Raw genomic sequence first — 13,163 nt, forward strand, 5'->3', positions numbered from 1 at the left:
AATTAATTAATGGGGTGACACTGATTAATAAAATTATACAGGTTGCAGATGCACAATTCTACAATACAACATCTATACACTGTTTATGGTGTCCATCATCCCAAGTCAAGTCTCCATCCATAACCATTTATCCCCTTTGTATCCTCCTCCACCACCTCTCTTCCTTACTGTGTCCATGTGTCTTTTCTCTTTTTTTTTCTCTTTAACTAAATCCCTCCTCCACCATCCCACCCACCCAGACTTACACCTCCTTCCTCTGCAGCTGTCAGCCTGTTCTCTAACTATAAATTGTTCTCTTTTGCTTGTTACTTCATTTTGCTCATTAGATTCCACATATGAGTGAAATCATATGGTATTTGCCTTTCTCTGACTGGTTTATTTCACTCAGCATAATGTTCTCCAGGTCTATCCATGCTGTCTCAAGGGGCCTGATTTACTTCTTTTTCTAAGGCCAAGTAGTATTCCATTGTGTAAATGTACCACAGCTTTTTTATCCCCTCATCTACTTATGGGCCCTTGGGCTGTGTATATCTTGGCTATCTATATATATAAAAGCCCAGTGACCAAAAAGGCAGAATGACCAGAATGACCAGAACGACCAGTGGCTATGATGTGCACTGCAACAGCTAACCAGCCTGATCCAGGCTCTGATTGCCACCCCCTCCCCCCACCGACCTGGCCTCCAATAAGCCCCCAACATCCTGATGGGGGCGGGGCCGCTGGCCAACCACCCAAGCCCCTTCCCCCCACCAGCCTGGCCCAATGGGCCCCCATGCACAAATTCATGCACTGGGTCTCTAGTTGTAAATAACACTGCAATGAACATAGACATATATTCTTTACAATTAGTGCTTTGGGTTTCTTTGGATAAATTCCCAGAAGTGGAATCACTGGGAATCAGGCAGTTCCTTACTCTATACTGTTTTCAATAGTGGTTACACCAATCTGCATTCCCACCAACAGTGCACAAGGGTTCCCTTTTCTCCACATCCTCACCAACACTTGTTGACTTATTGATGGTGTGAGGTGATATCTCATTGTGATTTTAATTTGCATTTCTCTGATGATTAGTGGGGTTGAGCCTCTTTTCACTTGTCTATTGGCCACCTGCATATCCTCTTTGGAGAAGTGTCTGTTCAGGTCTTTTGCCCATTTTTTAAATGGATTGTTTTTGGTGGTGAATTTTATAAGTTCTTTATACATTTTGGATATTAACCCCTTATCAGGCATATCAGGGGATGTGCTCTCCTATTCAATGGGTCACCTCTTCATTTTGTTGATGGTTTCCTTTGCTCTATAAGAAACCTTTTAGTTTGACTTAGCCTCATTTGTTTATTTTTTCTTCTGTTTCCCTTGCCTGAGGGGATATATCAGAAAATATATTGCTATAAGAAATGTCCAAGATTTGAGTGCCTATGTTTTCTTCTAGGATTTTTATGGTTTCAAGTCTAACATTTAAGTCTTTAATCTACTTTCAGTTTATTCTTGTGTATGGTGTAAGAAGGTGGTCTAGTTTCATGTCTCTGCCTTTCTTGCCAATCTCAATGTGGCTTCCTCTGTAAATCATTGGTTATAGACTTCTCTTCAGCAAGTCTTCAGTTGGTTATTCAAGATGATTATTCTATAATTTAGTTATAATTCCAGTTTGGTCCTGGGAGGAGGTGAATGTAACTTCCACCTATTCCTCTGCTATCTTTAGTGTGAGGTGTGGAACCACCTTTGAGAAAAGAGTTAGATTTCCTGTGAATTATACCCATTGTTAGGAATAAACTTCAGTGAACTCCATTTAGATGTCTCCTGGAGGGATTTTTAAAACACAGATTTTTAGATCCCTTTCCCAAATTACTGATTCAATAGGTCTGGGGGTAGGCCCAAAAATTTGCATTTCTAACAAGTTACCAGGTTTTTCTAATGTTGTTGGTGGGGGGCCACACTTTAAAAACCAATGTCATATTATAGTACTTACTAGTGAACATTCATCTACAATTTAAGCTGCCTAAGGACAGAGATTTTAAGTAATTAATCTTTGTAGCACCCACCGAGCAAATAGGCTATCAATAAATATTTGTAAATTGAAAGAGGTTGTCATTTAAAAAAAAAAAAAACCATACACACACTCACAAACATACACTGTCTTCAGTATAACTACTCAATAGCATGCAACATAAATAATGCATTCATGGTAATAATTTGACAATTTTAGAAAAGCAAATAAATGTTACCTAAGAAGGTAGACATTTTTCAGGGAAGGCCTCAAGGTATGGTCAACAGTGTCTTGTCTTTGGTAGGATGTCATTCTCAAGTCAGAGGATTTAAGGAGGGGTTCATAGGGAAGCCCAAAGTTAAGAAAGTAGACAAAAACTAAGACAGTGGATCAGAATACTGCAGTCGTTTCATCATGTAATACCTACTCACACCTCTTACCTATGTTCCCCAGAAACACTCTCTCTGTGGAGGCTATGAATGGCAAGCCCCACAAAGAGCTCTGAGGAGCTCACACAGTCTCTTCTTTGTAGGCCAGGAATGACAGTGAGAATTGTTGCCTGAATGGACTTCTTGGACTCAGGGGGTATGATGCGATCCTGAACTATTAGAGCCGAAGTGGTGGGGCATAGTCACCAGATATGAGGTGAGTGTGCTTACATGACAACTAGCAGAGGGAAAGCAGAGAGCAAAGGGGCTTGACCCACAGAGATATTCAGCATTGTTTAATCGATTGTGGTGTTCCTAAAACTGAAAAGGACAGGCAGCTTTATTTAATTCTTCAGAAGAGCTTATCTTAATTTTAAGTGCTGCCATGTAAGCTACCTGTGGCTTTGGTCAAGTTACTTAAATACCTTGCACGTCAGTTTTTACATTTGTAAAATGTGAAGTATAAATTCTTGCCTGATGCCTAGTTTATGAATTTTAAAATGTATAAAGATCCAATGAGGTAACAGCTGTAGGAGACTTTAATAAACTAGAAAGTATAAACAAATGTAAGCATTTTTCATTTTCTTTATTATCAACAGTATTTGTAAAGAATCTAGTATAGGCTTGTTATATAATGGAGTTTCAAAAAGATATAAAGTTTAGTAAAGTCTAGCTCTTTTCCTCTAAGAAATTTTATTTTACTGGGAAAATTAGAATAAACATAAACATATAAATAGCTACAGATATATAAACAAAGGCATAACCATACGATCATACATGTGTGCATACGCACACACATGCACATACTATTAAGAATACATGGTAGCACTAAGCATGTGTATAAGAAAGCATTAGGTTAAAGAAAAATCTATCTACTTTTTAAAAATACAGAGAATTTATTGGACTATACACATGAAAAGTACAGAGGTAAAAATCTTTTTGCTGTTGTTGTTTGGGACAAGCTTAATATTGTACTTCATTGAGGCCACCAAAGCCCCAGCTTCCTTATGTCTCTCCATCCGCCCTCTGCAGCACAGGTCTTCAGACTGCACTCACAGTCTCAACATGGTTGGCAAAACCTTCCATACTTCTCATCCACAATCACCAAGAAAAAGATGTCCCAGCAGTGCCCCCAAGTTCCTAAGGTTTATTGTAATTTGCCATGTGCCCAGCCATGAACTAGTCCCTATACTCAGGGAATGGGATATTCTGAATGGCTTACTCCATTCCAGTATTAATCCTGGACTGGAAGTGGAGGTAGTCTCATTCCTATCACATGGCTGAGATGGCACAGAGGGGGGTTTTACCAGAAGCAATTCAGCATGCTGCTGTCAAAGAGGGAAAAGGTACAGGAAAAGAAGAACTGAGCAGAAAAACAGGAGGAGAAAAAAAGGAGAACATCAGCAACAGCATCAGACATCTGGCCAGCATAATGACAAATAGATGACTCATAAAAAAAGTTTTGATAAATCACCTGAGAGAAAGAGCATGAGAACCAGGACGTTCCAGAAGACTTGGTGAAGGTTCTAGAACTCAAGTGGTCTTACCCTTGAGTACATCATGCTAACCCATGTATGACATCAAATGAAAATGATGAAGAAGAGTTTGGTGAAAAGTCTAGTCAAACCATTGCCTCCCATCCTTCTGTTTGGGTAGTGAGTGGGCAAAGGCAGATAGAACAATAAGGAAGAAAGAAGTATTTCTAGTTAAAATATTTAAATCTTGACTTTCATAATGTACATTTGATAGTCAAATACATTGTAATGCTGAGGTAGCAATTCTAGGGTAGTTTAATGTTTTCTTCATAAAGTGTGCCATCTGACCTTAAAGCAGCATGGGAACTGAAAATGTACTTTTATATATTTATATACAGGAAAGATAGAATTAAACAGCAATTAACTTGGAATGAATTACCCTTCTTCACTGTTTGAACTCTAGTTTAAAAGCCTGCATTTCTTTGAAATACTGTTTATTTTAATGGAATCATTGAATATCTGGATAACAATTTCATCATTTTAATTGACCATATTCCAGAGACATGTGAAGCTAATAGGAATAAGATGACTACTTAATGTGACCTAGAACATTTATCGGAGACCCTAAGAGGTACATCAACATCAGTGGCATAAAAGCCTACTTAATAAAAGTTGACCTCATTTGTACATTTCAGTGAAAATTCTCAGGTCTCTAAATCTCAGCCACAGGCAAACTTTTCTCAGGATATTCGTACAAGGCCAATAGATTTGTAATTGCTTCAAGCTAAAAATGCCTATAGGCTAGCTTGTAATAAAACCTGTGTGGATGGGATTGAGTGGGAAAAGGAGAGCTTAAAATCTGAAATGATTAACTTTATTCATTTATTTGTTTGTTTATTCATTCATTTAGCAAAACTAAAACAATGTTACTGGGTATGCAAAAAGAAAGATTATAAACAGTTCCTTGGCAATAGTGCCCCTAATGAAGTTTCAAAATTAAATCCCAATCTCAGAGCCTAAAGCCATTTCTTCTCTGACAATAGAAGAGTATTAATAATCGTTTGTATGATATATAGAGGAGCTAAGTTATACTCTGGAGCTGATATGCTCTTAATTTACTCAGCAAGGTATAATGAACTCATCTTTCCTCCCTAAGATACAGGGAGGAGAGCACTGGATTGAAAAGCAGATGACCTGGTTCCAACTCCACCACTCAGTAGGTGGTGACATCTTGGGCAAGTTGCTTAACCCTTCCGATTTCCAGCCTAGATTATGTTGTAGAAGTATATACTATGTCATTATACTTATTCATATAACTTATTTATTCCATCCAAAATAAAATTACTTAGACTTCTAAACCATCATTTAAAAACTAATAAGGAGAATAATTCTGAGGGGAAAAAAGATTCTGTACAACCCCCCATTATAACATTTGGTCCTTTTTAATGAATCTTACCTATTAGACCTAGTTCCCTGAAAGCAGAGACTTTATCATACAAACTTTGTTTCCAGTATCCAGCAAGTCCTTGACCCTGAGGACATGCTAGGTAATGAGAAATTGAACACCTGGAATTAAGGCACTCGCTCTCACTCAAGAACTGAAGGTGGTCATTGAGGTATCCTTGGTCCTGTGGGTGTGAATCATGACTTCTCTGAAGACCACTACCCAGGAACAACTTCATCTCCTTAGTATGGGAGTCCATCTGCTTGCTTGGACAGCCCCTTTCCCTCCAAGACAGAATCATTCTTTGTTTCTTGGGTCTAATTTAGTAAAGACTGTCCCTCTTGAGTTACTTTTCTTCAATCAATATTTTCACTGTTTTTTTTTTCTAATGTCTTTCTATAACCATATATTTTGTATCAATTGTCTTATTCTCCCTCAGATGCAGACCATTTGTTTAGTGGAAGGTGAAGTTCCAAGGACAAAATTAGTATTCACATCAGACAAATGAAATACATCAATTATCTAGAAGGGCAAATTTCAGGTGGAGCAAATGGTAAAATAATAAAAATAACCCTGGGGTAGAAGAGGGGAACTTAGGTTTGTCTAGACTTTGCATCAATTTACTAGGTGTCATGTGCAGATAACTTCATCTCTTCCTATGTCCGTCTCTGGTAAAATGAACAGTGAGGATGAGATGATGTCTGAGTCCTTTCCCATCTGATATTCAGAATTAAAGGTATATTTCATGTCACCATAAAACAGAAATATCTTTATAGTAAGAATAGTTTGCTGTAGGGCTAAAAATTGATCCTGCTTGGTGGACAGTTAAACAAGACCTGTCAGAAAAATTTGTAAGGTAAGAAAACTAGACTGATTGAAGCTTCCAAAATGAGCATGATAATCACATGTTTCAGTGGTTAATAAAATCATAACCATGGGCTGTTCTGTCTGGTGTCACACCAGTATCACATAAAATAGCACTAATGCCATTCTCCTGTGCCAACTAAAGCATTAAGAATTGTTGCTGCCTAGTAAATAGAGATTTGTTTCACTTGGGACTGCAAGCTCATGAATCATTCATTCATTCTTTAAAGAACACTGAGAACCTACTATGTGTCAGACACTGTATGTGATACCGAATGGGCAAGACATCTTCCTATTCACGGGAAGTTCACAAATACTCTTTTACATATATTCATGCAATTATAAACAGTAGCAAGTAACAAGTAAGCACCATGGAAGAGGTGGAGATTAAATACTGAGAGAAGGGAAACATCCCAAGTGAAGACATAAAGATAGAATTTTATGGAGCAAGAATCACATAAAATACATATTGAAGGCGGGGTTACATTTGAACTTATGGGAATAACAAGAAATCACAATGACAAAGAAAGAGAAGCTATAATGCACGGCACATGTGAGAAAAAATAAACACCACTTATCGAACATAGTAAGAACGTTAGATACATGGCCTCAGTAAATCCTTATAAATCTAAGGAATCAATTCTATTAGCATGCTCATTTTCAGATGGAGAAACTAAGGCCCAGAACAGAAGACACCTTGTTCAAGCTCTCCCATTAAATTAAATACAAAGTTATTCAGGATTGTTGAAGCCTGTGATTGTGTCAGAGACGAAAAAAAATATAATCTAAGGTTTATTATGGTTAGATGTCAGTGAATCAAATTTAGGAGGAAGACAAATGAACTAAATGGGAAGTAAAAAGTACAACCTTCTGGGTATGAAAAAACTCTATGCTCCATATATTTACTTAAATGGTCAAAAATCAGCACTCCTCTAGCATGTTCAAGCACATAATAGCATTACATATGGAAAGGATATAAGTCCCCTTGCTAACACAACCCTCTACTTATGAAGGAGATAAAACTGACAATAAAAGATAACCCTGATCAGATGTTTTATTTACTTTAATCTTTAAATAAAGAATAAATAAATCAAAAACTGGGCAATGGACCTCAATAGATACTTTTCGAAAGAGGACATACAGAAGGCCAAAAGACATACGAAAACATGCTCAAAGCCACTGATCATCCAAGAGATGCAAATCAAAACGAAAATGAGGTACCATCTCACACCTGTCAGAATGGTTGTCATCAACAAATGACAAGTGCTGGTGAGGATGCAGAGAAAAAGGGACCCCCGTGCACTGCTGGTGGGAATGCAGACTGGTGCAGCCACTATGGAGAACAGTATGGAGTAACCTCAAAAAAAACTAAAAATGGAATTTCCATTTGACCCAGTGATCCCACTTCTAGGAATATATCCCAAGAAAACAGAAACACCAATCAGAAAGGATATATGCACCCCTATGTTCATAGCAGCACAATTCACCATAGCTAAGATTTGGAAACAGCCTAAGTGCCCATCAGCAGATGAGTGGGTTAAAAAACTGTGCTACATCTACATAATGGAATACTACGCTGCTGTAAAAAGGAAGGAACTCCTACCACTTGCAACAGCATCGATGAACCTGGAGAGCATTAAGCTAAGCAAAATAAGTCAGTCAGAGAAAGATAAATATCACATGATCTCACTCATTTGTGGAATATAATGAACACAAACTGATGAACAAAAACAGACCCAAAGACAGAGAAGGATCGGTTAGACCATCAAACCTCAGAGGGAAGAGAGGGAAGGGGGTGGGGGAGGGGAAGAGATCAACCAAAGGACTTGTATGTATGCATGTAAGCATAACCAATGGACATGGACATTAGGGGGTGAGGGCAGGAGCTGGGGTGGGGGAACAGTGGGGGGATTAGGACACATATGTAATACCTTAATCAATAAAAAAACTTTTTTAAAAAATTGATTAGGAATAAGTTGAAAGGTACAAGGAAGAGGGAGAGCAAGAGAGAGTTACCAGACAGAGTTTAAATCTTATTTCAAATTTGTTCTTTTGTATCTTATGATGATAATATTGAGTAATTTGTATGCAAGAAGCTCTCCTATAATATTCTACTCTAACTACAATGTTTTTTTGTTTTATAACCCTTAACCTTAAGACTATGATGCTTGTTTATTGTAGAAAATTGTATTTATTCATTGTAAGATAGTTACAGGAAATTGAACTTTCTATCTAATATTTAACCTGATGAGTATGATGTCAGTGCTCTTGTTTTATTTAAAGAAACTGGCAGGACAAGAATGATAGAGCTTCTTGGCATTTGGGAAAAGTATTTTATTTTATTTAACTTTATTTTTATTGTTGACACTATTACAGATGTCCACATTCTCCCTCCCTTTGCCCACTTCCATCCAACTCCCATGGAAAAAGTACTTTTGAGTTTTTTCTCCTTTGCAGAAGTTATACAAGAAAAACAAATGCTTGTTAGAGCAGAAAACATTTTTTAAAAACTTTATTTATTAAATTGTTTGGGGTGACGTTGGTCAACATGAACATGTAGGTTTCAGGTGTGGATTTCTATGTTATAAGATCTGTATATTGCACTGGTGTCCACCGCCTAAAGTCAAATATTTTCCTGTCACCTTATATTAGTACCCCCTGCCCCCTGAAAACATTTTTAAAACACAATGGAGCTCTGGTCTGTGTGGCTTAGTTGTTGGGTGTCTTCTCATGATCTGAAAGGTTGTGGGGCTTGATTCTCGGTAGGGGGCATGCATGAGGTAGCCAATCACTTTCACATTGATGTTTCTCTCTCTACCTCCCTCTCTCTCTCTCTCTCTAAAAGTCAATAAAAATCTTTTTAAAAAATAAAATAAAAAACACAACGGAGAATTTTTTTTAAAAAAAGAATAAATATATATTGGGGCACATGACTACATAATTCTTGCCAATTATTCCCATACTACTATTGGGAACTGACAACTAAAGATGACACTAAAAACTTAAACCCCCTTCCCTGTCACTCATACAATCTATGCACTGCTCAGAAAACAATTAAGTTGTGTTCCCTTCTGTGCTTTAATCATAATAATGTGATTCTATGACTCCACTGAGTTGCTTGGTAACCAGATGTACATAAGGCATTTAACACAGACACATCCCCTAAGTGGATACTCATTAATTCTCTCCTGAATGTATTGTAAATAAAAGATGCACCGGAACCTCAAAGGCTGTTCTGTTTTCATAAAGATTAGTAAAGTGGCTTGAGTTTTCTCCTGTTTGATCAGCTGTTCAGGAATTAAATTCAATGAAGCAATATTCATGTAAAAAACGTGTATTATTTAACACAAATATTTTCTATGAAATATAAAGTTTCTCTTAGATGTTTATATGCTGCCATTCATAAGCTCATAGTATACAGATTTATACTGAGTTTATGTACTTATATTTGGTTTATTATTCTAGCAGCTATTCGGAAATAGAGGTGATAGCTAAAACACACATCCTCAGTGGGATATCTATTTAAGGTCCCTGTGAGTTAAATTAACTATCTTTTTATCTCTACCCTTTACAGTACCCTTAAGTATATTATAATGCTAATAATAATAGCTAGCATGTGCTGAATGTTATTATTGTTTGCATTTTTATTTGGCTCTCATTTTGATAAAATCAAAAGAAGACTTGGAATCTCTCCTTCAGTTACTCTGGGATTATCATAATGTGTTCCAATAACTTCGACAGTGTAGCATTCCCTGGGGTGACAAGCACATATTTTTATTGCAACCCATGGTATTCTAATACTGGAATTTTACAATAAAAGTGATACAGATCTTACTTTTAGACAGAGGCAATCATTTAACCATGTTCACTTAGGATTGTTTCTGACAAAGAGGATTGTGATATGTCTCTAAATGTCCTAAGACTGGAAACAAATTTTAAAGCCTGAGAATGTTATTTTAGCTATTTAAGCCAGCTTCTTTCCTTTAAATGGTCTTTTCTTCCGATTTTGTATATATTATATTTTTTACATTTCAGCCTGGTAAATAGTTGGACATTTCAGCCTGCCTACCCATAAATACTAATATTATTTTTCACATATAATTCTAATTGTATTTAATATGTAATTGATGCTTGTGACAGCCCCTTCCCATAACTATTATTGGATTTAAATGATCATTCATAGAGTTTTCTGAAATTATGTAAATTTGAAGTCACCCAAACTATGAGGGTTACCATTTAAAACATAACCTTTATTACCACAGGGAATTTTAAATAGTGTGTCTTTGAGAGTTGGACTGCATATTTCCAATAACTCAAGTGAAATAATAATGGAAGTTAATCATGTATTGTTGAACAGAAAGATTTACTCAATAAGAAATCAAATTCTTGCTTTTCATAATTTCATCATAATTTTATTTTGTATTTATTTACACTCATCAATTTCTACTGTGAGGGTCTTTATGAGTATTGGGGGAACTAAGGAAGAGAGATGGGGTTTGAGGGAGAGGAATCAGAGGTCATATATGGACAGCAATTATTAATAGAGCTAACAGGATGTGAAAGTCTTCCAGAAGAAATTCTTGCAGCCAGCTTTGCGTTCTCGGGGTGCCATGGCCGGGTTCGAGTTAGTGGATCTCTGCAGCTCCAGCCTCATTTCATCCTGGTCAGCAACCTGGGACAAATCTTCAGGTTCCAGGGCATCATTCTCTGTCTGATTGGGTTCAGACAGCAGCTCTGCCAAGAAGTACTTGGCTAGTTCCTGTACGGGGTGGAAGGGAGAGAGATAGAGAGAATGAGCAGGAGGCGGATGGAAAAGAAGAAATGAAAAAGCCTAGTTTTGGGGGCAGACTCAGCTCCAACCAAAACCCAATTTTCACAGTTGTGCCTCTCTGTCACTTAAAATCATTAAGGATATAAAAATAAGGGTAGTTACTATAATCACCAATTACACAAAGAGGCTTGAAAAATCAAATGTTTCTGCAAGTTTTCTGTCTCTGTAGGTTTCAAACACGCATAGAGAGAAATAACAGATCTTTACAGCAGTTTTGCAAAGATAAACATGTGCCAACAGTTTGTTAAACTCAATTTTCACATCATGAACTACAAACTTATCACGTTCACTAAGTCACTGTGGGGAATGAGACCTTTCAGAATCTTAAACATATTGTGTTCCATCTGTAGAATGCCCATTAGCCCTCAGTCCACAGCATGGGAGGGAGGTATTGCTTAGGATGGTAGCAGCGAAAGAAGTGCGCTCTTTCAGCACCTGGGTCAGCGCCTCCCGGGTCAGCACGCAGGCTAGAAGCCATCATACCTTCCAGCTCAATTACCCAGGTCTCAGAATTTAATTGAATGCAAAAAACTCACCTGTGACGGACGGCGCTGATTAGGGGGAAAAGAGGTAAGGGGGATTCTGGACTTTGAAAGTTATCCTAAGAGCTTTGGGAGCTGAGAGACCCAGAAAAGCACCAACACTCTTCAGAAGCACCTCCTAAATCCACCCAAGGGGCCTGGGGCGAGCCTAAGAGAAGGGTAGGGTTTCTGGAGAGGGGAAAGAAAACGTCGAGGGAGTCTCCTTACCTGCTTCCCTGCGGCAGCAGCCAGGGATTTCTGCAGAAACTGACGGAGTCGGGGATCCGAGGGCGCGCCGGTGACACCGCTCAAAGCCAGGACGATGGAGAGCGCGGCCAGCGCGCACTGGAGGCGGCAGGACAGCATCTCCGCGGCGCCTGGGAAGCCAAGCTAAAGCGCGGTTGGTCAAACTCTAGGAGTGGATCCGCAGGCTGCAGCGAAGGCTCAGAACCTTGCGGCTCCTAAAGCGGCTTGTGTGCTCTCCACCGTCTCCCCGCTTTTTAAACTCTCTCTCTGACGTCAGACTAGGAGGCGCCCCCAGATCTCACTAGCGCTTTTACGCACAATTAGCCTCGTGAAATCAATCACAGAAGTGAGAGGAGGCTACACAATCCAAAGTCTCTTACTTTAAAAAAAATCTTGCACACCCACGGGCCCACAGGATTTCACACATGTCACACCATCTACACAGTCTTCTATATTCTACGCACGTACACATTCCATAATTTCACTCACACACGTACGTGTGCATTCAATTACACACAGAAGCTCAAACACAGCCGAAAAGACAAGTGCACTACCACCCAGGCTGCATACACATAAATGTACCCAGACCACTCTTCTGTCCTTATACTCAAACATGTTAGGACGGCTAAACAAATGCAGAAGTGTATGAGGGTGCCAAGTGGAAATTCAGAATTATTCCTCTAAGAATTAATTTAAGAATAGAATTTGGATGTTAGAAAGATTGGATCATCTCTTTCTCCATTATCTCTGTAAACAAAGTCTTGTAGATTACACTTTAATGGGCTATAAAAGAACTGCACCTTCCCTCTAATGGAAAAATTACCTTTGGCTCACCCTCCATCCCTCTTTCTCAGTAGCTGAGAAACTTCTAGTCTAACCTGTCTTCTTATTGTGACAAAAAGAAAAAGAAAAACACAAAAAATGAGATTAACTTCATTTTGGTGCCTTGAAGATGGAAAACAATCTCAGAAACCATCTATTAAACCTTGGTGTTTGGGTCACTGAACCTAGAAGTGGGCAGTGAAGTGCTCTGGAGTCTGGATCACATACTGCACAGTCGGCCAGACCTCCACATTCCAAGGCCAGGGTTCTTTTCACTCAGCTCTGAGTTTTCTAACCGATTCCTAGCCAGTAGGAGCAGTTTTAGGTCAGGGACCACCCCCAGTCTGGACCTGCAAAAGTCCAGGGATGCCCTGCACATCTGTGACCATTACTATGTGTCTACTAGTATGTGTGGGGAAAGGATCAGCTGAGCTTAGTTAGACCTAGCAGTCCCCTGCTCCCTACATGCATCAAAGGGAAGTTTAAGACATGCTGTTTCATATAACTTATTGATCCTCCCAATAAAGTCTAGTACCCACCCGGCACCA

The 13,163-nt window shown here is 38.6% G+C and overlaps 1 protein-coding gene across 1 annotated transcript; it reads right to left on the reverse strand.

The window, feature by feature from the left end:
* Positions 1–10,583: 10,583 nt before the first annotated feature.
* On the reverse strand, positions 10,584–12,065 carry SST (somatostatin). The gene is made up of 2 exons (XM_081085272.1): positions 11,776–12,065; positions 10,584–10,954 (listed from the first exon to the last, which is right to left on the reverse strand). Exons 1-2 carry the CDS (start codon positions 11,911–11,913, stop codon positions 10,742–10,744), a joined length of 351 nt encoding a protein of 116 aa, XP_080941398.1. The 5' UTR covers positions 11,914–12,065; the 3' UTR covers positions 10,584–10,741.
* Positions 12,066–13,163: the final 1,098 nt, after the last annotated feature.

Source organism: Myotis nattereri, assembly GCF_964212035.1.
Source record: "Myotis nattereri genome assembly, chromosome: 3".
NCBI lineage: Eukaryota > Metazoa > Chordata > Mammalia > Chiroptera > Vespertilionidae > Myotis > Myotis nattereri.

Coding starts and splice junctions, on each gene's coding strand:
- SST (XM_081085272.1), bottom strand. CDS start 11,913: ATGCTGTCCTGCCGCCTCCAGTGCGCGCTGGCCGCGCTCTCCATCGTC. Junction 10,955..11,775: donor CTGCTGCCGCAGGGAAGCAG/GTAAGGAGACTC, acceptor CACCCCGTACAG/GAACTAGCCAAGTACTTCTT.